Below are 26,388 nucleotides of genomic sequence, written 5' to 3'. Positions count from 1 at the left end.
CTAACCATAATTAGATTTGTAGCTTTTGGTTCTGTGTCTTGTTTTCTGCTTACTTATAGTTTACAAAACCAACCTGTGTTTTAAATATAAAGATAAAACCAGGGAAGTTACTTGAAATGTTTTCATATTTTTTCTATAATTGCAGATTTGCACAATAAATATTCTACGTTCACGACTACTTTGAAATGTGTTAGCAGTTTATTATACAACTTCCTGCTGCAATGCCTTTGCTATGGACATATGTTACCCTTTACAGTATATTATATATTGAAATTTACAGATCAAATTATACCGCAATATATACTGTCTACCATCTATGGTTCAAACTATACCACAATATGAATTTTATGTCATATCGCACAGCCCTAATGTAAATGTTACTCCAATTAAGGTAGTACAGTCATGGTTCGCATGCAAGAACACAACAATCAGTCAAGTATGTGTATTGAGATTCAGCTAGTGTTTGTCAGCCAGAGCAGGGAGTTTAGACTTAAACATCTTAACAGAGGACAGGGGTTCTAGAGGTGAAAACTTTCAGGAAAAAAAAACTTTAAATAATGTGATATTTGTAGCATTTTTAACGACGGGATATTGTGCTACTTTTTCAGGTATCGGTATACCATGCAACACTACACTTACCTATAGAAAGGTTTATTTGTACTATTCCCTGTTTTTCAGAATAATTAAAAAGACATCAGAACTATAAAATAACATACATATGGAATTATGCGCTGACCAAAAAAGATTTTTACGAAAAAGATTAATCTTTTCGTGGAGTCAGCTGTACAGTCTGTGGGTTGGGACTCAAAAGGTTGACGGTTAAAATCCCGTGGTCAGTAGGGTGATTCCAGCATTTGGCCCTTGAGCAGGGCCCTTATCCCAACTACTACAGGGACTGGGTGATTCTACTTTCTCTTCTACATCAGTTTCATAAGATGGGATGCTTTTCCAGCTGTCCTATAGGAGTATGCTAAGCACTAAAATTGAAGATTCTTTATTGTTCATGTACAATTGGGGCTATGAAATGCTATTTTATTCCACTTCTCTTGGTTACAACAGACATACAGTGCAAGATTTCATCAGGGTAGGAACATGTACCCCTTAGGGACAAGTTTATTTTTAATTGAATGTGTATTTTAGTGGGGGGGGGGGGGGTTGAGGGCTGATTTAGGCCCTACCAATGTGGAAGCCAAACCTATGCCTTTGGGGATATCCTATACACTAGAAGGTACATCCCACCTTGGCTCCTCTATTTCCTTGGATACCTTAAACTGAATAAACAATTTGAATGAATGTTACTGAGTGTATCCAATAAAAATACATTGTGTATAGCTGTCATGTTAATTAACAATTAGGATTGCAAAATTATTTTTGAAAACGTACAATCTATAATCCTAATTGCTTATCATTACATTTTTGTCACATACCGAAATGTGACTTTGTGATTATTGAAAACTCAAATTAATTACATTAATTTTCTTACCATAAACCTGCAGCTGGATTGTATATGTAGGAATCTGTAGACCAACACTGTTCCTTCCTACACGATGATACTCCCCACTGTCCTCCAGTCTCAGCTCCCTCACTGTTAGACTGAAATCAGGGCTCAGCTGCAGTCGTCTTTTGAACTGAGCATGAAGGTTTACTTCTGTTTGACCACTTAACTTTTCAGCAATGTCTATATTCTTAAATTTCCACCTCAGAGACTGAAAATCTTCCACTTTCAGACTCCCCAGGGCTGAAGGCAGCTCCACCGTCCCTCCCACGCTGCCATTTACTGTCAGATCAGCAGCAACACAAACACCTGTAAGAGAAAAAAATTACCTTACAAACAAAACAATAACACAAAAAAACTAAAGAATATGTTAATTTGTATATTAAGATAAATGTAATGGTGACAGCCATGGATTGATATCCTTAGATACATCCATATGAAGTAATCATGCACATTCAGTTTTACAATGTCCATCCATCCATCCATTTTCCAAACCGCTTATCCTATTGGGTCAAGGGTGGTCCAGGGCCTATCCCGGAAGCAATGGGCACAAGGCAGGGAACAACCCAGGATGGGGGGGCCAGCCTATCACAGGGCACACTCACACACCATTCACTCACACATGCACACCTACGGGCAATTTAGCAACTCCAATTAGCCTCAGCATGTCTTTGGACTGTGGGGGGAAACCGGAGTACCCGGAGGAAACCCCACGACGACATGGGGAGAACATGCAAACTCCACACACATGTGACCCAAGCGGAGACTCGAACCCGGGTTTTTTACAATGTATGTAATTATAAAAAAGAATCATTCAGCGGTCCAGCTGAGGGCAATCCATAGCAGAAAGAAAGAGAGAAGTTGTTACCATACTGGTTTAGAACAGAATCCAAATTGTAATCCAAAACAAAGAAATACATAAATGAATAATAAATCAGGCAAAGGGTCAATACACAACTAGACATCAGAACTGTGAAAATCGGGGGAACAGCTGAGTACAGTCACACTCGCAGTACCTCACAATGAGCTGCTGGGCTAGAGTGGTAATTCTGTGGTTAAACTGGAAATTGATCTCATGTGTCTTTGGTTAAAGCAACAGATTAAAAAACAGCTTCTCTCCACAGGCATTCTATTGAATAATCCCTTCGCTCCCTCCCTCAGACTGAGATGTAATAAAACCCTAACGCTAAAGAACTAGAAGTTTAATTCTCCCAGCCACTCTTATTTTTCACTTGGACTTTATGTTGTTATCATTTTGCAGTAGTACTTCAGTACATACTACTTCATGTCATTGATGTTTGTTCATATAAAGGTTTACATTTATGTCATTTTCTATGCTGACAATCCTAGAGCTGCTAAACCATCTTTTGTTGGTTTTTTAACAATGATAAAAGATCTATTCTATTCTGTTTTAATAATCAGGCGATGAGGATTGAAGAAGGGTCATCAATTCAATAGTTGGTTCAGACTAAGCCGATTGGTTAGAGGACATGACAGTATGCTGTCAGTCAACTTCTGAGCCAAATCCTGACTAATGACAGCCCATTCTTCTGACAACTAGAGGAGGTGGGACCAAGACATCTAATTGGTTGGCCCTACCTCCTCTAGTTGCTTCGACCCACCTCCTTGGACCCACACTTAAGGTGACACGCCACACTGATTGGTTTATTGCATGTTACACCCAAAACACGCCTCTGAATAATTAAGAGAGTGAGAACAACCTTTTTGCACTTTGTGCTGGCACAAAGTCTGGTTTTTCCACTGTCAAAATGGCTAAATGGACTTGGATTCACCCATAAATGTTAGTTACGCTTTGCGTTACATACAGCCCAATATATTATATAAAACTACAACTGGGTCATAAGATACATACAAATGCCAATTATACACAACCAAAAAGTCCAATGTGCAGTAATATAGAGGACAAATCAAGTCTATGATCTTCTACAGGGGCTGAGACATTCCTTGTAGAGTCTAATGGCAGCTAGCAATAAAGTCCTCAGCTAGCGTTCCCAAGTACAGTGCAGTAGTATGAGTATATTACTGAATATGCCCTTTTGCTTGCTGTGATATAATAATGGGAATTTTACCTTAAGAGCAGGTTTTCTAGCAAAACAGTAGAGCTGCATGATATGACCAGGATTTTAGATGCCAAGCGTAAACATTTTTCACAATGCCAGCTTTTCTTTACTTTGTGGACGTTTACTTACACCCACAATTTGGTAAGCAGGCTAATAGTACACCTAAAATATTAATGGTATGCATATCATGACTTCCAAAAGTTAATAATCTTTGTAAATTCGGCTTATCCTTACATTTACAGTCTTTCTCGATTGTCTTGGTGCATTGCTGAAATGACAGTTAACATTTGCAAAACAACTGTAATCCCTACACCATAATGTCACTTCTGCTTGCTAACGATCAGGCATATAGGCAGTTACTGAAATGACATGTTTGAAACCCCTATGAAATTTGCTTCCTCTCCCTGTCAGTGAAACTACCAAGGAGGACACGCCCTGGATGACGAAATCTAGCGAGAGGCCCCCCTCCCACCAACTATGGGCTTCGGTGTCAGACGTCATAGACGTTACACTGAGGCAATTATTACTGAATGTTTACATTCTGTGCAGATAAGTTTTGTTACATTACATCTTTCTGCAGTGAATAGTTTTTCTTGATTTGATTTGGAGTATTTCTCAAATGACAATTAACATTTGCAAAACAAGTGTAATCTGCACACCATAATCACTTCTGCACAGCAGAATATCATTTCCCATTGCTTCACACACATTTCCAGATATTTTAGTACATATATGCCTATGTTATATAACATAGGTTTTGTACATTTTTCATCATTTAGCAAAATATTCAGTTGCTTTAGTTTAAAGTCAGCCATTGCTATGGGCGCAAACATGTATCCAGTCACTATTCCACTATTGCACTGGAAGTTTCTCATTGAAATAATTTTACAACCAGAACTATACATGTACGTGATCATTGTGTTATTCACCACATGCGAAACCATTAACCAAGCTTTTCAAATGAATAAAAATATATCCCATACATTGTGGTTGATATGGAATTGTTGTGTTTTTGGTTCCTACATTCGTATAAGGGGGGTGGGAGTTAGACTGTTCAAAAAAAAATTTGGAACATAGTTGGATTGGTCTGGGTTGGGGGCCTAATGTGATAGACTTTCATTTTCATTACCAGTAAACTTTACATACTGTAATGCAGAGCTCTGCAAGGTTAAAACTGGTGTCTTTGATACGAATAATAAAACATTTACTAAAGAAAAACAGTCAGTGACAATGAGAAAGTGGCAAAAAATGAGTATCATTTAGAACCATGGCGATCAGGAGCAGACTTACGCTGACATACTGATAGTGTGTCTAAGCATTTTGATTCTCATGCTTAAAACTGTCACGCTCGGCGTCTGCGGGTGAGGCGCACGGACGGGGCAAGCGGGTAGGAAGCAGGCGAGCAGGCAGAATCAGGGCAAACGGGGATTTATTGGTATAACGCGGACTGGGGAACATGGCACGCCGACTAACATCAGCTAAGACCAGTAACATCAATGACGGACAAAGGACTCGGGTAAGACACGGACTGAAATACACAGGACTGATTGAAAATAAGCAGACACAGCTGGGTACAATCCGGGAAACACACGTGGGTAAGCAGGGGGCGTGGCACACAGGAGGAGCCGACGAGCAGGTCATGACAAAAACGATGCTACTTCTCATTTTGGTGGCACCGACTAATTTATTGGTCGGAATTATATTAATATGAGTTAATTGGTTTGGATAAGTTACAGGCTTTTGCAGCTAAACCTTAGTGTTGTGCTATATGCGTGAAAGGATTTCAGAAATACTCTTATAGTCTTGAGAATAATAAGTATGATTTTGCACATTTCATGAAACAATCAAGGAAAACTGCAATAAATGTATTAGACTTTAAATTACAAAATGTACCACCACACCACTACCATCTTTTTTACTTTATTTATGCACAATATCTCCTTATTCAAAAGATGTTATGGCTGCTGACCTGTCCCTTTCTTCAGTGCCACTTCAGTGTTTATCACTTCCATAATATGCCAAAATAGTAGCATGTGGCGTGCTAACCGAATTTAACAAACATAACGATATGCCAAATTTAAACAGATTAACTAACTAACCTTTGGGCATATATACGACTTTCATTAATATTTTAGGTGTGCTACTAAGCTGTGATATCGTGCAGCCCCACTGAACAGCATGGCCACTGGCATGTCAGTGCCATCAAACAGCAATTCTTGGCATCGCTGTGTAGCATCTACATTGCTCACAGCTATTGGATAATAAAGCTTCCAAACTCAGGTGCTTTCAGGCCCTCAACCTGCAGTTCAACGTGCCGCCATGAAGAGAGGTAAAGGCAGGATTAAATGAGACTAATAGCTATAAGGACTCGCCCTGACTCATATACTACTGGAGATGGTTGTTGCTACAGTACAAACCAATCCCATTACAGAGCTAGTGGTCCACTACATGGACAAAGCATGGTCTCCAAGATAGCTGCCTTGATCTGGAGCACTTCCCTAAGTGAACAGTCCTCCTTGTATTTTTTGTACTATAATGTATCTTGTACTATAATGCATCTTTGTACTACAATGCATCTTGTACTATAATGCATCTTTGTACTATAATGCATCTTGTACTATAATGCATCTTTGTACTATAATGCATCTTTGTACTATAATGCATACTGTAAGGCATCTTGCCCTCCACTTCACCTCAGACCAGTCCCATATCCCACCACACTACAATGGAAAACAATACCAAAACTCGCCAAATAGCTCTTCTTCTTTTAAAGCATTGAATAATGTACATATAATGTACATATATATACACACACACCTAACACCACCATTTAGTGGACAAGAAATTAAGAACCATTTTTTGTTTTACTTATTTGTTGTTCATAAAAACTATCTAATATAGTTTTCTGATTAGCTGCTAACTGTAAGTATCTAAAAATTTGAAATTACTCAGACAATATTGAACGCAGGCACAGGAATACAATGACAAAGCCAAATCTGCTTTTTATGGGGAATAACTGTTATTGGCACCATTTACTTAAGAGAAACAAGTGAATTAAATGTGTATGTTTATGCACAAAAGGATTTCACAAGCTCTTTGCTACATCTTGGTAAATTTTCTATACACTACATACATTTGTTTCCTTATTATAAAATTGACTCTGCCTGTAGATGCACTCAAAATACAACATTAGTTAACTTGGCCTGATGTTGATGCTTAATTTATCCCTATAGGACGACAGCAGCTACCGAATATGTCAGACAATATACGATCAACAAGCAGAAGTTGCTAATACAGTTCAGAATACAGGCAATCTGTGCACAATGTGGAAGTTACCCAGGACACTTACCACATATGATTATGAACAGGAGAGTCCTTATCCTGGGCATTTTTGCATGTCACTGAACTTTACACAGCTTTCTACACTCAACTCTGTCTCTGCTAGGTGTGGCTTCTAATGATCAGCATAAGAAAAGCCACTTCCCTTGGTCAAAAGCTCATACTATAGTTACTGATTTAGAAATACCCTGGAAGGAAGAATATTTTTTAATGATTTGGGGTAAAGTAAATTCATGCACAGTAATACACAGCAATGCATAAAAAAATAAACCTGAAAAGCTGAAAAACTGCAGCACAAAGTGCAGACGACTGAGGAAGTAAAAGTCTGAAGGAAGTTGAGCAACATGAGACAATAGATGTAGATCTTTAAACAGTGACTGGATATAATTTCTTAAAAATGACAGTTTCCGTGCAGGAAATCAAAGCTGCACTATGGTGGCGCTCAAGTTCAAAACACATTTAAGAAAATGCAAAAAAGAAAAGTAATAATGAAGAGTTTCTGTTTTTCTTTTCTCAATGTCTTGATTTTGGTGTCATTTATTTATTTGATAAGTTGACATAAATTATGCTACTTGACTCTCTTAGCATGACAAACCTATAAGAAAACCGGATCAGACAATGCCTGGCTATGCTCAAGACCCCATAGGGTACATATGCCCCATAAATGTTGAAATCACCTAGTCATCCTCAGAATTTGAACCAATGACTTTCCGATCACAGAATCACAATGAGGTTTATTTAGCCAAGTATGTTCAAGAAATTTGTCTCCAGTTGCCAGTGCTCACATACATGCGGTAGGTACAGTCACAGCTAAGATCAGACAATGGTCACATGCAATTATATTGATATGGGATACAATTTAAATCAATACTGAGTTGCACATGCAACAGTGAAAAGGGGAAGACAGAAAGAAGGAAGAAGAGAAGCATGTCAGGAGGCCCCCATTGTAGAAAGGAGGAGAGGAACCAAAAACAGGGAGGGACAAGAAAAACCTCAGCCCCCCCCCCCCCTTCAGTAGCTGCAGCCCATTTCCAGTGCAATAGTGACTGGATACATGGTTGCGCCCGTAGCAATGCCTGACTTTAAGGGTTTACATAGGAAGTTACTGTGAGAGCGTGAGTGTTTCTGTGTGGGCTTGTGGTTTCACTGTATTAGCAGAGGCACGTCTTAGCAGCACGCTTCACATGTTCCCCTCCCTTGCAGAAACTTTTTATGGTCACTGAGGCCCCCATGGACCTACTGTAGCAACAGGCATGGTCTTCAGAAGGTCCGTAAGCTTTTTTTCTCAACTGCTTTGGTACATTTCTTGACACATACTTGTTCACTGGCGAGAGAAACACTCGCATGCACATGTAACGTCTTCAGATCTCAAGAGATAATACAGAAGCAAACAAAAAAGACAAACTGTACTGTATAACACAGCACTGTATAACACAGCACTGTATAACACAACACAGCTAAACAATACAAAAACAATGAAAAGAAAACATATAACTATGCTGTATCAGTGCAATTTATGAAATATATCATTTTACAGCTTGGTTGCCTGTTTAGCATGTGGTGGCTTACATGATACATGGAATACATGCATACAGTGGGAAATGACATAGTCTATTTTGACCAACAAGACTAAAGCAACTGAAAATTGTGCTAAATGATAACAATTGTACAAAACAATTTGCATATATTTACAAAAACATTTGGTAATTTGTGTAAAGCAATGAGAAATGACATTCTGCTGTGCAGAAGTGACACTGTGGAGTGAGAATTACACGTTGCTTTGCAAATGTTAATTGTCATTTGACAAATTCTCCAAATCAATCGAGAAAAATTGTATTCACTGTACAGAGATGTAATGTAACAAAACTTATCTGTACAGAATGTAAACATTCAGTAATAATTGCCTCAGTGTAACGTCTATGATGTCTGACACCGAAGCCCATAGTTAGTGGGAGGGGGGCCTCTCGCTAGATTTCGCCATCCAGGGCGTGTCCCCCTTGGTAGTTTTCACTGACAGGGAGAGGAAGCAAATTTCATAGGGGTTTCAAACATGTCATTTCAGTAACTGCCTATATGCCTGATCGTTAGCAAGCAAATTTCGAGGGGGAGGGCTTCACATTTTACTTTTACATGAAGACTTGTGACATGAAGACTTGGGGCAGGCGCTGGGGTACCATCATAGGGCACAGGCTGGGATACCAGCATAGGGCAGGCGCTGGGGGTACCAGCGTAGGGCAGACGCTGGGGGTACCAGCATGGGGCACAGGCTGGGATACCAGAATAGGGCAGGCGCTGGGGTACCAACATGGGGCAGGCGCTGTGGTACCAGCATAGGGCAAGCGCTGTGGTACCAACATGGGGCAGACGCTGGGGTACCAACATAGGGCAGGCGCTGGGATACCAGAATACTGTAGGGCACGCGCTGGGGTACCAGCATGGGGTAGGCGCTGGGATATCAGCATGGGGCACACACTGGGATACCAGAATACTGTAGGGCACGCGCTGGGATACCAGCATGGGGTAGGCGCTGGGATATCAGCATGGGGTAGGCACTGGGATACCAGCATGGGGTAGGCGCTGGGGGTACCAGCATGGGGCAGGCGCTGGGGTACCAGCATGGGGCAGGCGCTGGGATACCAGCATGGGGCAGGCGCTGGGATACCAGCATGGGGCAGGCGCTGGGGTACCAGCATGGGGCAGGCGCTGGGATACCAGCATGGGGCTGGCGCTGGGGTACCAGGATGGGGCAGGCGCTGGGGTACACCCTGGATACTAAAGAAAGTTACATACTGTACAGGACATTAATATACTCACATCCAGGAACTATGGGCCATTTAGAGTAACCACTTAGCCTAACTGTATGTCTTTGCATGGTGAAATGAGACCTGCAGACTCTTAGCAGACGCTGCATTCAATCCCCCAATCCTGGCGGTGAGGACACAGCGCCACCCACTGAGCCACTGTGGCATTCATTTGTTATAAGTCATTTCAGAATTCATTAATATGTCCATAGATATTTAGCAGCTTTCATTACCAATGGTTAACAGAGCCTGAGGCTAAAACCAGGAACCCCAATGCCCCAAATCACCTACACAAACCCGCATCCTTACTCAGGAAGCCACCATACCATCCCTGCAATCAAACCATTTTTGGAGGTATTTGCTCCAGGTATTTCAAGCATGTTGGATGGCAAAATAAGCCACAGAGTTGAGGGACCGCAAACTACATAAGGAATAAACTTAGTAATGATTATGTGCCATCTTGCAAACTTTATCTCATGTGCACATACATTATTCTGACTTTGTCAATTAGCAACACTAATCTTAGTTCTAGAAACTTTGATCTGAGACTCTTTCCTCTTCTTTGCAACTTTCCTCATGTTTTCTGTGTCACACTAGTCAAAATCATAGAGCCCTGTTTTGTATGTTAATTGTTATGGGAACATTGTTATGCCCCCCCCCTCTAACACTGGGCCTGGAATGACTTCTTCCCATATCACAGTTCCTCCTGAGGTATGTGCTGTTACAATGCTGCATACTTCAACAGGAAGTCCGCCATGTGAGTTACGTTTTTATAGCAGTCTTATAACGGTCAGGTACCTCCCAATAACCTCTGAGCTGTGCTTACCAGGGACCTGTACTACGAAGCGATGTTACTGGCTTATCTGGGCAACTTGTCAGATTTAAGGTACCACAGTTTAAATAGACTTCATATTCACTCACTTACATTTTGCCCAGAGGACCTTAAATCTGACAAGTTACCCCGATAAGCCAGTAACCCTGCTTCATAGTACAGGCCACAGCTGTATGAGACAGTATAAAGTGTATGTAACTCGATACGTAACATTTCATCTGAACAAGTCAAAAATAGAACGCATCAACCAATTTTCTATACTTAATCCAAACAACTGGGTATTAAATACAATTGTCTCTGAGTCTGATGCCATCTACTGCCAATGTAACAGATCGCCAGTCCACCATCTTTGTTTTTTTTTTACTGAAACCGGGGGGCAAAGTAACAAATTAAATGTTTTTTAGCCTTCAACTCAGAAATGAAAACCTTTCTTTTTCTTGCCTTATTACTTAAAGTTTGCAACTAAAAGCAGCAATTGACATTTCAGACATGGTCTTGGTGACCGTTTCTGTATCACAATTTAATATAAGTAGTCTTATCACTAAAATTGCCCCCTACAAGTATCAACACAGGTAGTTTTGTATCTGCCCACTACATTATTTTTAATAACACAGAGTGATATGGACAGGAGCAGTGAGAATATAAAGTAAATCACAACCAGGCTTTCCCTCCAAAAATTCCATCCATCCATTATCTTCCGCTTATCCGGGGTCGGGTCGCGGGGGCAGCAGTCTCAGCAGGGAAGCCCAGACTTCCCTCTCCCCGGCCACTTCATCTAGCTCCTCTGGGGGGATCCCGAGGCGTTCCCAGGCCAGCCGGGAGACATAGTCTCTCCAGCGTGTCCTGGATCTTCCCTGGGGTCTCCTCCCAGTGGGACATGCCTGGAACACCTCCCTAGGGAGGCGTCCCGGAGGCATCCGAATCAGATGCCCGAGCCACCTCATCTGGCTCCTCTCGATGCGGAGGAGCAGCAGCTCTACTCTGAGTCCCTCCCGAATGACTGAACTCCTCACCCTATCTCTAAGGGAGAGCCCAGCCACCCTGCGGAGGAAACTCATTTCGGCCGCTTGCACCCGCGACCTCGTTCTTTCGGTCACTACCCATAGCTCATGACCATAGGTGAGGGTAGGAACGTAGATCGACTGGTAAATCGAGAGCTTTGCCTTTTGGCTCAGCTCTCTCTTCACCATGACAGACCGATGCAGCGCTGACCGATGACTGCTGACGCCGCACCGATCCGCCTGTCGACCTCCCGTTCCATCGTTCCCCCACTCGTGAACAAGATCCCGAGATACTTAAACTCCTCCACTTGGGGGAGGACCCCATCCCCAACCCGGAGAGAGCATTGTACCCTTTTCCGGCTGAGAACCATGGTCTCGGATTTGGAGGTGCTGATTCTCATCCCAGCCGCTTAACACTCGGCTGCGAACTGCCCCAGTAAGAGCTGAAGGTCACGGTCCGATGAGGCCAACAGAACCACATCATCCACAAAAAGCAGAGACCTAATCCTGAGGTCACCAAACCGGACACCCTCAATGCCCTGGCTGCGCCTAGAAATTCTGTCCATTAAAGCTATGAACAGAATCGGTGACAAAGGGCAACCCTGACGGAGTCCAACCCTCACCGGAAACGAGTCCGACTTATTGCCGCCCATGCGGACCAGGCTCTGGCACCGGTCATACAGGGAGCGAACCGCCCTTAAAAGGGGGCCCGGAACCCCATACTCCTGGAGCACCCCCCACAGGACTCCCCGAGGGACACAGTCGAATGCCCTCTCCAAGTCCACAAAACACATGTAGACTGGTTGGGCAAACTCCCATGAACCCTCCAAAACCCTGCTGAGAGTATAGAGCTGGTCCACTGTTCCACGGCCAGGGCGAAAACCACACTGCTCCTCCTGGATACGAGGTTCCACAATACGGCGGACCCTCCTCTCCAGGACCCCCGAATAGACCTTACCAGGGAAGCTGAGGAGTGTGATCCCCCTATAGTTGGAGCACACCCTCCGGTCCCCCTTCTTAAAGAGGGGGACCACCACCCCGGTCTGCCAGTCCAGAGGCACTGCCCCCGATGTCCACGCGATGCTGCAGATGCGTGTCAGCCAGGACAGACCCACAGCATCCAGAGCCTTGAGGAACTCCGGGCGAATCTCATCCACCCCCGGCGCCCGGCCACCAAGGAGCTTTTTGACCACCTCAGTGACCTCCGCCCCAGAAATAGGCGAGTCCATCCCCAAGTCCCCACACTCTGCTTCCATATCGGAAGGCGTGTCGGTGGGATTGAGGAGGTCTTCGAAGTATTCCTTCCACCGACCCAAGACGTCCCGAGTTGAGGTCAGCAGCGCACCATCCCCACCATAAATAGTGTTGATGCTGTACCGCTTTCCCGCCCGGAGCCGCCGGATGGTGGACCAGAATCTCCTCGAAGCCGTCCGGAAGTCGTTCTCCATGGCCTCGCCAAACTCCTCCCACACCCGAGTTTTTGCCTCAGCAAAACTCTTTTCTTTTCTTCTTACCTGTGGCAATAAGACTGTATAACTCTTCCTCATTCTGTAGATGACCTTTTCAGAATTTGTCATTAAGACGCATTTGGATCGTGCAATATTACTCATCTGTTTGTTATCGAATGTTTGTTTTATCCATTGTCACATGCTGCTATCGCAATTATTCAAGGCACAAACACTTAGTCACTTTTCATTACACATGCACTAATAATAATCTGTTATTTTATTATGTTTGTTATAGCTTAGTTATAGTTTTTTCTTTTTTTAACTTTTTACAGAGTATGAGTATTTATACAGTTATGATACAAGTATCACTCATAGTTATTTTGCACTATTATTTTCTTTACCTTACCTTTATTCCTATTGTTGCACTGAGCATGTAAAGAACAAAAGAATTTCCCTCGGGATAAATAAAGTTTTTCTTATCTTATCTTATCTTATCTTATCAACCGCCAAGCCGCATCCCGCTTGGCCTGCCGGTAGCTGTCAGCTGCATCTGGAGTCCCACAGGCCAAAAAGGCCCGATAGGACTCCTTCTTCAGCTTGACGGCATCCCTTACCACCGCTGTCCACCAGCGGGTTCGGGGATTGCCGCCGCGACAGGCACCGACCACATTACGGCCACAGCTCCGGTCAGCCGCCTCCACAATGGAGGCACGGAACATGGCCCATTCGGACTCAATGTCCTCTGCCTCCCCCGGGATATGGGAGAAGTTCTGCCGGAGGTAGGAGTTGAAACTCCTCCTGACAGGGGGTTCCGCCAGACGTTCCCAGCAGACCCTCACTATACGCTTGGGCCTGCCAGGCCTGGCCGGCTTCCTCCCCCACCAGCGGAGCCAACCCACCACCAGGTAGTGATCAGTTGACAGCTCCGCCCCTCTCTTCACCCGAGTGTCCAAGACATGCGGCCGCAAGTCCGACGACACGACTACAAAGTCGATCATCGAACTGCGGCCTAGGGTGTCCTGGTGCCAAGTGCACATATGGACACCCTTATGCCTGAACATGGTGTTCATTATGGACAATCCGTGACGAGCACAGAAGTCCAACAACAAAACACCGCTCGGGTTCAGATCGGGGGGGCCATTCCTCCCAATCACGCCCCTCCAGGTCTCACTGTCGTTGCCCACGTGAGCAATGAAGTCCCCCAGCAGAACAAGAGAGTCCCCAGGAGGAGCGCTCTCCAACACCCCTTCCAAAGACTCCAAAAAGGGTGGGTATTCTGAACTGCCGTTTGGCACATAAGCGCAAACAACAGTCAGGACCCGTCCCCCCACCCAAAGGCGAAGGGAGGCTACCCTCTCGTCTACTGCGGTAAACCTCAATGTACAGGCACCCAGCCTGGGGGCAATAAGTATGCCCACGCCCGCTCGGCGCCTCTCCCCGCGGGCAACTCCAGAGTGGAAAAGGGTCCAACCCCCCTCAAGGAGACTGGTCCCAGAGCCCAAGCTGTGCGTCGAGGTGAGTCCGACTATATCTAGCCGGAACTTCACGCACCAGCTCAGGCTCCTTCCCCATCAGAGAGGTGACGTTCTATGTCCCTAGAGCTACCTTCTGCAGCCGAGGATCGGACCGCCAAGGTCCCCGCCTTTGGCCGCTGCCCAACTCACGTTGCACCCGACCCCTATGGCCCCTCCCATGGGTGGTGAGCCCATTGGAAGCCTCCAAAAATTATAAAGTTATATTTAATTTATTTATATACTTTACATAATTCAGCCCCCAATGTTTGTCTATAAGAGCTGCAATACATTTTGATAAGATCTATTCAAACTAGCTTGTGGAAGGACAGAATAACTGTTACTTCCTATCTGCTGGTTCCTCCTGCTGTAAGTACCATTAAAACGCTACATGATTCAGGAAGTCCGCTGTGTACCTCTGCTTTTATAATGGCCGCTTCTAAAATGTCAAGCATCCTGCTGATTTGCTGGGTTACTCTCCTTGTGAAGACAGGTAATTTGCATGACAACTTCTGGGTGAACTTTCTAGAATTTGTGACTTGTTTGATATGAATTATTAGACGTGTGTATTGCTTTAACTATAACAGCGGTTTAATGTGTCCAAACTATCTGCAGAATATCAGTAGAAAATCTGTAAGTGATACAGTGCTACACCTGAATGCTTCTCCTCACATCTCCCACGTTGTTCTCCTTTGGCACATATGCACACATATACACAGGGAAGCGAAGCTTGGGGTTGGACTGTAGGCTCTGACATTTATCTGGCTATAAATGACTCAAGGTAGTAAGTGTATGATAAGTGAGCATTTGGGGGGGGGGTGGCTAAGGGCCTTGCTCAAGGATTCAATGGACATGTGACTATTTGGCCAAAGACAAGATTTGAGTGGGTGACCTTCCTATCACAGGCACAGAGGCCTGTCCTACTGAGCCATTGTGCCACTGGGACAATAATCTACTGTTATTTCTGTTACATTATTTCTTCTTATCAATCAGTTCACACTTAGCAACCCATAACATCATAAAAATGAAAACTGGGAAGCTTTTTATACAAATAACAATAGAATTATGCCATCTGTAGTTTATGTCCATGTGATTGTTTTATTCATAGTGAAAGATACGTCAGCATTTGTGTTTCCTGTTTCTATAGTTGTCCCAAACACCTCACCTCCTGGAGATAATATGGAAAGTCAAAGTGTGCAGAAAAACATGAGGAAGTGAGACAAGGAATAAAAGTGGTTACATAGGTGATATATGAACTTATTTAACTGTTTGATGCAGGCGATGGCTGTCACAGAGCTGCAGTCTGTAATCCTGTCAGGGTGGGGTCCTTATCTAAATGACACCGCTGTCAAACATGGGGGCCCGTGGATGATTAGGGGGAGGGGAAAAGTCAAGGCAGGAGCCCCCCTACTCACGTGTTTCCTTAGGCTAATAAATCATAGGAGTCAGACACTTGTGTCATTCAGTCCATCTACTCACTCACACCATGAAATGCCAAATTAAATCCTCAAATCAATCCTTCAATTCTCTATACATGCATCTTTTCACCAAGTAAAACCTCTAAGTAAAAACTACCAGTAAATATCCAAATACATACATGTATGTAGCACTTCAAACTGACATTGCTTTATTATGACATCAGCTCTGTTTGTAGATAAACTCAAAATACAAAAGGGGGATGGCATTCTACAAAACAGTAATAACCTACAGTAATAATGTAGACTTAGCCCTATTCTGAGTACATACAGGGAACGGAAGAATTATTGCTACCAAAGAATCGGGCTAGTTTGGTAAAATAAAATGTAGTCTGACATAGATTTTTATTTAATGTTTTTCACAAACCGGTAGGGTAGTGTTCAGTTTTCTATTCTCACCCTTTGTCTAAATTATTCTGCCTGAAGCCAGCAGGTGACTTTCATTTCCAGCCTGATCTGAATATAATAAGAACTCAGAAGAAAAAACGTCCACAAGCCACTACCGTAATATATGATCAAGAAGCGGAAGCTGTTAATATGGTTTATAATGTAGCTGATCTGTGCACAATGTGGAGGTCATCCAGAACACATACAATCGTGAACAGGAGAGTCCTTATCCTGAGCATTTTTGCACGACACTTTACACAGATTCCTACACTCAACTCCATCTCTGCTTGGTAACGTATGGCTTCTAATAATCAGCCCAAGAAAATCCACTTCCTTGGTCTAATGGTCGAAAGCTCATAGATTTCTTTTTAAGTATTGCCCCTTAATACACTTGCGACAAAGAAACCTGATAAGTTAAACAACGGGGGCACAAGGTGGAGACAAGTGAGGAAGTAAACAGGCTGAAGGAAGCTGAGCAGCATGCAGAGATAATACACTATATTGCCAAAAATATTGGGACCCTTGAATTCAATGATTTGGAGGGAGGGGTGTCCCAATACCTTTGGCAATATAGTGTGTATCTGTAAATAGAAGGTGACTAAACAGAATTTCTTAAAAAATGACACTATCAGAACAGGAAGTCACAGCTGCACTACGGTGCCCCTGAAGTATAAAGCACATTAAGCACAAAAAAAGGGAAAAATATTTAAGTATTTTCTATTTTTTGTGCTTTCTTGTGCTTTTTGCGTCTCCATTTTTGCTGTTCTCTTAATGTGTTTTACGCTTCAGGTTCATGCCATACTCATGTTCTATAGTTTTCGGCAGTGAATTTCCCCACAACCATTATTGATTTACTTTCAAAAATGACGTCTATATTTTGAAAGCCGAACGCTGCAGTGAAACAAGGTGACCCGTCCAAATAAGCTGAAGGCTAAAAGAAGTTGCCCCATTGACCAGCTTAACACATTTTTAATTTAATAGTGACTGTAAATGAGACCGTGCCTGTTGCAGCGTCTGACTTTAAAGTTTTACACAGGAAGTATGAGTGTGAGAGGTGTTTCTGTGTGGGCGTGTGGTTTGCCCGTAAGTTTTAGCAGAGCCACAGTCTCAGCACCATGTTTCACCTCAGCCCCCTTGCAGAACCTTTTTGCGATCACGTAGACCCCCGTGGGCTCAGCAAAAGGCATGGTGCCTGCACATGACCCCTGAGCAGATTCTTTGTTTGATCCGCATATGTGGTGTCACTTCCTGTGGTTTTCTGCTTCAACTGCAGAATGATGGTACCATTTACAACAAATGTGTGAGGTTATATATATATATAAATGTGAACATTCAGATGTAGCTGCACACAATGTTTCTTTGTGACACCATAACCACTGTAACCTCCATGATCCATTACTTTGCATCCACTGCCGTGCTCTGGGTGCTGCCTCCAGGGTCCAAGAAGAACGCTGCTAAAATGAGGCGAAAATGCTTTAGTGCCATGTAGGGTGTAACCTTGTAATGGAGAGAAATGTATCTCTGATCGGTGCCTTTTGGGTGCCATTGACTTGGCTTCCAAATTCCCCAGAACTTGATCGAGTATCTGTAGGACGTGCTTGAGAAACAAGTCCGATCCATGGAGGTTCCACCATCTTGCAGTAGCTGCCTTTCTTATAATTTTGCCCCTCCTCCATTTATATATATATGCTACATTCAGAGATTGTGTGTGACACATACTTGTGGCATCTAAAGTGTCCTGCAAGTATTCGGATTACTAGAAAAAGGTTTTTTATTCGTCCATCTATTTCCTTACTATTTCACCTGGTCAGGATCACACAGCAGCCTGGAGCCCATGCCAGGCAGCACAGCCTGGGGGGACACCCTGCATGGGATGCCTGTCCACTGCAGTGCACACACAGTCACACACTCACATTCAACATGCACACACATACAAGCTGGTCAGATGGCATCTGTGATCAGTACTTATCACATTAAGCTACAGTTTCTGAGATCAGGGACCTGATGTATAAAAACCACATAAAAGTAAATTTGATGTGATAATGTGCCAGACATCTCACAAACCTATGCCACGCTCACGGACATCTTCCTGATTCTGCAACACCAGACTAGTAGAGAAGCTAATCCAATGGATGACCATGTACCAAAACAATGTAAATTAATTCACGTTTGGCATTTTGGTGCTTTTGGAAGGCACGTTTAAGACGCTATTCAAGATCTGTGTTGATTTAGTGGCCAATGAGACGATTTTGATTCCCAAGAGATCTCCTAATACAGCAGTGCGTTTGGGCTGGCTTTGAAAGGGGGCCTGCTAGGTACCACATATCATCAGCTGCAAGTCCTTAGTAGAGAATGGGATTTTAAGCAATAGGATCTTTTCAGTGGGAATTGGCTGACTAGTCAGGTACCTCCCAATATCCTCTGAGCTGTGCTGTACCCTCCCTATGGGGGTATAAGGTGTATGTCACCCCGAAGTGTAATATTTCATCAAAAATATAACACAACAAAAACAACTGGGTATTAAATTCAGTTGTCCCTGAGTCTACTGCCATCTACTGCCAATGTGACAGATTGCCACCATTTTTGTTTTGGTTTTGTTACTGAAACCAGGGGACAAAATAACAAATGAAACGCTTTCACCTCAGGAATGACAACCTTTCTTTTCTTTCCTTTTTTCTTAAAATTTGCTTTAAAACCTAAAGCAACATTTGAAATTTCTGTATTTCCTGGTGACCGTTTCTGTATGACAATTTAATATAAGTAGTTTTACCACTAAAATTGCCCCCTACTGTACAAGTATCAACACAGGTAGTTTGGTATCTGCCCACTATATTATTTTTAATAACACAGAGTGATATGGACAGGAGCAGTGAGAATATAAAGTAAATCACAACCTGGCTTTCCCTCCAAAAATTATAAAGTTATATTTAATTTATTTATATACTTTACATAATTCAGCCCCCAATGTTTGTCTATAAGAGCTGCAATACATTTTGATAAGATCTATTCAAACTAGCTTGTGGAAGGACAGAATAACTGTTACTTCCTATCTGCTGGTTCCTCCTGCTGTAAGTACCATTAAAACGCTACATGCTTCAGGAAGTCCGCTGTGTACCTCTGCTTTTATAATGGCCGCTTCTAAAATGTCAGGCGTCCTGCTGATGTGCTGGATTACTCTCTTTGTGAAGACAGGTAATGTGAATGACAACAGTCTCTAATTTAATTTCCTGTCATTTTTGAGTGCTTTGATCTGGATTATTAGATATGAGAATTGCTATGAATATAACAATCATTAAAACAGTAGGGCTGTGGAACAGGGGCAGTTCTAGGGTCAGAGGATATCATGGGCGCAAAAACATTTCTATACTTCATAATTTGCTGGTGGTCACTGTACAACCACGGCTTTGCTGTTAACATGTATGACTGTTAACGCTGCTGAGGTTCTTATTAAATACAATGGTAGCGTTTTACAATCCACTTCGTTACTAACTTAGCGGTAACTCATTTACTACTCTAGTACAAATCATGTACAATTATAGTAGCTACTTGAGGTAAAAGATGTGTTATAATTCATTAATGATGAACAGATATGAATTCAGCATATTACTTTACTTGTTCCTTCATAGTTCATAAAGGTTTATAAAATTAATATATATAGTAACATAGTAACTGCTTGAAATAAATGATCTGTAATGATTCATTAATGATGATTTTTTTGTGTGTTATTCATTATTTATTCTCTCAGTAATTCACAATGATTTATTTATAGATTGATTCAGCAGCAGATCTCATTATTAAAATAATAAGGACCACCCACCCATCCATCCATTTCCTGTAACCGCCCATGCTATTCAGGGTAGTGGGGCTTCTCAGCATAGTTTTGGACTGTGTGGAATATCCACAGGAAACCCCATAATGACTCAACGAGAGCAGCAAACCACACACAGGGAGCCATGGCAGAGCCTCAAACCCTGGGCCAAGGAGTGTGAGCCTGCGGTGCTAATTACCCCCCCCCCTACATAAAAATGAGCCTACAGGAAATGGTTAATTAACAAGTACAGTAAAATCCTCTTATAGCGGACTCACATATAACGGAATTTGGTCCCCAGGGCCGTTTTTGGTTGTAGTTTTGTTCATTATAATGGACACGCAGGCTCCGCCTACAAGGCGCATGGCGTGCCAGTGATAAACAGCGCAGATACGTAGTCGGGATTATTGCATCTGATCAAGTGAAGTTGGATTACTGCATGTACAGTATAATAATCTATATACCACAAGTGTGTCTGCTGGGGTGTGGCATGAGTAAATGGTGTCCTGTAGTTGTTCTGGGCAAAGAGCAACTCTGGATATAACGGACTTTGGATATGACCTTTGCCAGATCCCTTGAAGACATATAATGGGATTTTATTGCATACAGTAACTAAATGAAATTAGTCAAGATGAAGCACAAAGGGAAACGAATATTTACTCCCAGTCTGGGTAAAATGACGTCTTCTGAATGGATGCATTAACCTGATATAAAGGCAGACAGGATGCTTGCTTGTTCTCCCACTTACTTTGATTTCTGCCCACAGACCAAACACATCCATGTTTGGTGAATCGTTGTTCATCATTAAAGATAAATCCGTTATTTGCCATTTGCACAAGTTTACTGGAATTCCTCTCCTCACCCACTCCGTGTTGCTTACCATAGCTTTTTTGTTTTTTTGTTGGGGGGGGGACACAGTACAGAGTCAGCCAAAACACCACACCCCTGGAGCTGGGGGTTAGGGGCCTTGCTCAACTGTACATAGACATCTGACTGGTCTGCTGATGCAGGGGCTCAAACTAGCAATCCTCTCATCATTGGCACAGAGCCTTAGCCCACTGCGCCACCCACTGCCACCTAGTAATGTATTGTGATAAATCACTTATTTCAAGCAGTTACTATATTGTTACGATGTCTGTTAACTCTATGAACCTTTGTGAACTACTGAAAGAACAAATAATGAATAACACAAAAAGTAATATACTGATATCATGTTTGTTCATCATTAGCAAAACGCAACGCATCTTTTAACTCAAGTAGCTACTACATTTCTTCATGATTTGTTCTTGAAGTTATTAAGGAGCCGTATTGTACAGTGCTCCCAATAAAATAAAATAAAATTATATTGAAAACACATGAGATTCCTTATGGATGTTTTTAACACAAAGATATTACTCTCAGGGAAAAAATAACATATTTAGTGTTATGATGCAGTAAATAAATTTGGCTCTTAATTATATTCAATCCATCTCCAGACTCCAGCCCTGCAGAGTTTCATGTCAGTGGGTATTTCTTTCTTTCTGAATATGTGTTAGATATTTGAAATTCCCGTTATTGCATTCAGTACATTCTGTAATTGGTTAATCAACTGGGGGTAAAATATATTAAAATATACTCCATCTCTCCCCAGACTCCAGCCCTGCAGAGTCTCCTGTTTATGGGTTAAAGGGAGCGTCTGTTCATCTCACAGTGGAGAGTCTTCAACATCTATGGATCAGAAGAATCACATGGAAACTCAACTCTACAGAAATACTGGAACACACAGTGGAAATAAATCAGACACATTACTACCCAGGTTATAAAGAGAAGATGCAGCTTGACAGCAGAGACCTCTCTCTGCTCATTAAGAACCTAGACGAGACAGACCAGGGCACCTATACTGCTGTAATAACTGAAACAGATGGGGTTATATCTGAAAAAGCCAAGTACCGTTTGCATGTCCAAGGTAAGCAGGGAATTTGAGTCTGTTTATTAGTGTCTCTGCTGTGCTGTGAAACTGATCATAACCTGTACAGTGAAACATGCATTGGTTCTGATTTCCAGATGCTGTTTCCAAACCAGTTATTCAGATGATGTCACTTTCATTAAGTTCTGCTGAAGGATTCTGCAATGTGTCAGTGAACTGCTCTGTGAGGGACAGCTGGGTCTATTACACCTGTGACCAAACCCAGTGCTCACAGACAGAGCCCCAGTCCTGGCTAGATATGAACATCACTGTCACTGTTTATAATGGAAACATCATCTGCACAGGCAGTAACCGGGTCAGCAAGGAGACCCAGTCAGAACCACTGGGAGATGCATGTGAGTGTATGATGGTGAATTTTATTATTACTTACATTAGGCAGAAGTGGACATTTCAGGTCCAGAAAGTAAAAATCCAAACCAGGATTTTGTTTCAACCAACCAATCGAGTACAATATGACTCTGACTGTTTACGCTCAACTGGTTGGTTGACACAAAATCCTGGTTTGGATTTTTATTTTCTGGACCTGAAATGTCCACCTCTGACATTAGAAAACTGAAATATAGCTGCTACTTGCATTTCAAGCCTGTTCAGTGTTTGAAGCTGATGTATGTTGTGCTGAAACATCTGAAAAATAGCACTTTTACATTTAAACTGCATTATAATCACCTTGGGCCACAATGTTTATTTTCTCTTTTGGTTCTGTGTTAATTTATACATTCATATAAAAAGGTATCATATAGCTTGCAATGGGAAAACATTTAGTTTATGAATTATTTAGAGAGCAATGCAGAAATTATGTCTATTAAGGTAATATGGCCTGGACTGATCTGCCATATTAAGTACCAGCACAGAAATTTTCGGTTTTTGTTCGGAGAAAAACTTGCCTATCTTTAGCTGACCGTGTTGTGGATGAAAATGCAATTTTATAAATAAATGCTGATGATCACCTATTGTTGCTTGCTTTCTGTGTGCACATTTAATACAGTATTTTATTATCTTCTAGGTGGCCAAAACTCCGCTCTGCTACCCCCTAGTGGCCTCTCACCCTGTTTGCTGAAGATGCTGGTGTTCTCTGTGGGCCTGGTCATCATGGTATCGGCTGTCATTACTGTGCACCTCAAGCACAGGTTCTGCAGGTTAGTCCAAGTCATTGCAGTTTTCATAAAGATGTAGCACAGATTAGATTAAGTAGTCAGAATGCAGTAGGTTATACTAAGTTGTTGCAGATGCAGATGCATTAGCACTGTTAATGTGTGACTGCAGGTTAGGCCTCTGTGACTGTCATCATAAGGTTGCTGGTTCAAATCCCATGATCAGCAGAACAGTTGCTTTACCCTTGAGCCCTTGAGCAAGTCACTAAACCTGAAAATGGTCCAGGGGTGCAGAACAAACAGCTGACCCAGTACCGGAACCAAAACTGCACTTTTACCTGTATATTCATGTATGTATTAAAGAAGAGCTAGATGGGATTCTGAAGTACTTATGCAAATGGAAAATGACTCTTCATTTGAATTGAGTTTGTCAAAATAACTTGTTAACTTCAATCAATTAATTATAGAAAAATAACATGGCAAAAAAAGAACATAGATTAATTAGAATCTAAGATGGGTAGAGTGGTGACTCTGAGGCTAGGGACCTGTGCCAACAACTGGAAGGTTGCTGGTTGAAACCCTGTGAATGCCTGGAGTGATTCTACTCTGGCTCCTTACCTCTCCAGCTCTGTGATGCCTCTTGACACCTTCCTGTGCATAGAACAATTCGGATGCAACCATCCATGGTAGCATTGTAAATATGGAAGCAGATGGAGAAATGTTACTTAGCCCAGTCAATTTAAAAACGCCCAATTGGAACTTTAGATAGGAGCACTGTTCAGTGCAAGTAATTTTCGTACCATCAGAGTACTTCAAGCCTGAAATTCCACCTCAGCACAAAGCACTTAGCAGTGAACTCAGAGGTCAGACCATCCCAATGATACTGTGAGGAACCAGTATGTAATAGAACAAATGTTTTTCAAAGTCTATAATGTCTATCACTGATTCACTGATCTATCAAAATCTATTTGAATCGATATATTTAAAAAAATGCTTTTCACTTCAAATATTGATATATAATTTTAATCAATTAATCCAAAGCTCGTAATTAATACGATTTATTTTTTATCACTAGACTGCCCTAATTTGAATTCAAAGAACCAGAGTTATATAACAAAAACCACAGGACAATCTCATCCTGTGTCATTCTCTCTTCTCTGTGCATTTTCCTGTCTTTCAGAAGAGAAGGAAAAGAGAAGACGTTGGAAAAAATGCAGCTTTAGGAAATGGAGGCTTAATCATCCATCCATCCATCCATCCATCCATCCATTTTGCAAACTGCTTATCCTACTGGGTCACAGGGGGTCCGGAGCCTATCCCGGAAGCAATGGGCGCGAGGCAGGGAACAACCCAGGACGGGGAGCCAGCCCATCGCAGGGCACATTCACACACCAGTCACTCTCACATGCACACCTATTTAGCAACTCCAATTAGCCTCAGCATGTTTTTGGACTGTGGGGGGAAACCGGAGTACCCGGAGGAAACCCCACGATGACATGGGGAGAACATGCAAACTCCACACACATGTAACCCAGGTGGAGACTCAAACCCGGGTCCCAGAGGTGTGAGGCAACAGTGCTAACCACTGCACCACCATGCCACCCCCAGCATATTTTAATATTCTTCTAAAAACACTTCCTCTAGTGATTGGTAGAATGATGCAATGAAACTGAATTTTATTTGCACAAGTACAAGTAGCCTGGAATGCTTCTTTTTTGCATATCCCATCTTGGTCTTCTTTTAATTTAAAAAGTGAACATCCATATTTAAATTTAAAGAGTGACTAGAAGATATTTAAATTTAAAGAGTGACTGGCTATGCAGTGGTCCGGGAAACAGGAGGCACCATTAGGATGCAACCAAAGGACACCAGGGAATCACTGAACAGGATGAGCAGCGGCCAAACAGGGAAACGACAGACAAGAGCAGGACGGATCCTGACATTTATTGCTGAGCTGCATTTTAACAATTTGCTGTATTTATTCATCTGAACAGGAGGACAAATTACACTGTGGAAATACAACCAGTCACTGTGTCGCAGATTTAATATGATCAAGTATTTGTCTTGTAGCTCATGATATTTGACTGCTCATGCGGCATTTAAGGATTCTTCTAAAAATGTCAACACTCCATCTAGTGGTCAGTAAGAAGAATATCTGTAAATGATGCAATGAAATTATGCTTTTTATTTGCAGAAGTACACCAGAAATATCTTATCTTGGTCTCCTTTTGCATATATGCACACATATATACTGTACACAGCATTTGGCGAAGGGGGGGGGGGGGGGGTTTGGTTTTATTATTATATCTTCATGTCAGTCTATTCAAAGAAGAGTTTAACAGTAAACAATGAAAAAAAAGTATAATGATACTCCATAACAATACTTTTAAGCAATCTGTGTATGAACATAAGAACATAAGAAATTTACAAATGAGAGGAGGCCATTCAGCCCATCAACCTCGTTTGGGGGGAGTTCATGTCCATGAGATTGTTTTATACACAGTGAAAGCTGAGTCAGCATTTGTGTTTCCTCTTTCTATATGTGTCCCAAACACCCCACCTCCTGGGGATAAAATATTAACTCAAAGTGTGCGGGAAGACAAGAGGAAGTGAGACAAGGAAAAAGAAGTGGTAACATTGGTCAGTGTTTCTCAAACCGGTCCCTGGGCACCCCCTACTGTTTCATACCTGCGGTGGCCACTGAGCTGCAGTCTGTAACCCTGTCTTGGGGGGGTCCTTATCTGTATTACACCTCTGTGAATCGTGTGGGCATGTGGATATTTGGGGGGAGGGACAAGGTCAAGGGATGTGACCTCTGATCATGTGTAATCAAATGATAGTTTGCTAGTATAAGATCCGTTTGCTTGGTATGAGCAGGAGAGAGACCAGCATCATTGGTCCAACTCAGGTGTGCTTATGTATCTCACAGGAGAGCATGATGGGATCAGCAAAAATGAAAGAATTCCGCTGTACCTGAACTTGTATTCATGCAAATGGTATAATAAAGCATCATTTTATTTCAAATTAAACCCCAAATGCCATCCTCCAATTCCCTGCATCCCATGGATCTTTCCTCCATCTCAAATCTTTTACCACCAATGAATATCGAAATATATAAAATGGATGAAACCCTTAAAACTGACATTGCATTTA

At 42.3% G+C, this 26,388-nt stretch overlaps 3 protein-coding genes across 6 annotated transcripts in view; 2 read left to right on the top strand and 1 right to left on the bottom strand.

Moving 5' to 3' along the window:
* Positions 1 to 26,388, bottom strand: part of LOC125704850 (SLAM family member 5-like) — a 90,816-nt gene that overhangs the window by 16,298 nt on the left and 48,130 nt on the right. The window contains exons 2-3 of one of the 3 annotated variants that reach the window (XM_048970984.1): positions 6,926 to 7,021; positions 1,484 to 1,804 (exon numbers count right to left, since the gene is read on the bottom strand). The exons of 1 other annotated variant lie outside the window; for it this stretch is intronic. In XM_048970984.1, the coding sequence (XP_048826941.1) occupies positions 1,484 to 1,804; positions 6,926 to 6,965 (361 nt within the window). In that variant the 5' untranslated portion in view covers positions 6,966 to 7,021. Of the gene's footprint in view, positions 1 to 1,483; positions 1,805 to 6,925; positions 7,187 to 26,388 lie in introns of all 3 variants that reach the window. One more of the 3 variants, XM_048970985.1, reaches the window with a different exon arrangement.
* Positions 1 to 26,388, top strand: part of si:cabz01074946.1 (SLAM family member 9) — an 84,416-nt gene that overhangs the window by 23,893 nt on the left and 34,135 nt on the right. The gene's annotated exons all lie outside the window — the stretch shown is intronic.
* Positions 19,469 to 24,493, top strand: LOC125704856 (T-lymphocyte surface antigen Ly-9-like). Of its 2 annotated transcripts, none has more exons than XM_048970996.1 (5): positions 19,469 to 19,562; positions 21,809 to 22,123; positions 22,222 to 22,479; positions 23,148 to 23,280; positions 24,419 to 24,493. In XM_048970996.1, the coding sequence occupies exons 1-5, from the start codon at positions 19,499 to 19,501 to the stop codon at positions 24,456 to 24,458; spliced, it is 810 nt and encodes a 269-aa protein (XP_048826953.1). In that variant the 5' UTR covers positions 19,469 to 19,498; the 3' UTR covers positions 24,459 to 24,493. The 2 variants fall into 2 exon arrangements, with proteins under 2 accessions (XP_048826953.1, XP_048826952.1); XM_048970995.1 differs by having other exon boundaries at positions 24,416 to 24,493.

Source organism: Brienomyrus brachyistius, chromosome 12, assembly GCF_023856365.1.
Source record: "Brienomyrus brachyistius isolate T26 chromosome 12, BBRACH_0.4, whole genome shotgun sequence".
Taxonomy (NCBI): Eukaryota; Metazoa; Chordata; class Actinopteri; order Osteoglossiformes; family Mormyridae; genus Brienomyrus; species Brienomyrus brachyistius.
Note: the sequence above shows the minus strand (reverse complement) of the source record. Positions and strands in the feature narration are given on the sequence as shown.

Excerpts from the sequence above, each read along its gene's own strand:
- LOC125704856 (XM_048970995.1), top strand. The coding sequence starts at position 19,499 with ATGGCCGCTTCTAAAATGTCAGGCGTCCTGCTGATGTGCTGGATTACT. Across the intron at positions 22,124-22,221 it reads GTACCGTTTGCATGTCCAAG|ATGCTGTTTCCAAACCAGTT; the intron begins GTAAGCAGGGAA and ends TCTGATTTCCAG. Across the intron at positions 23,281-24,415 it reads CTCAAGCACAGGTTCTGCAG|AAGAGAAGGAAAAGAGAAGA; the intron begins GTTAGTCCAAGT and ends CCTGTCTTTCAG.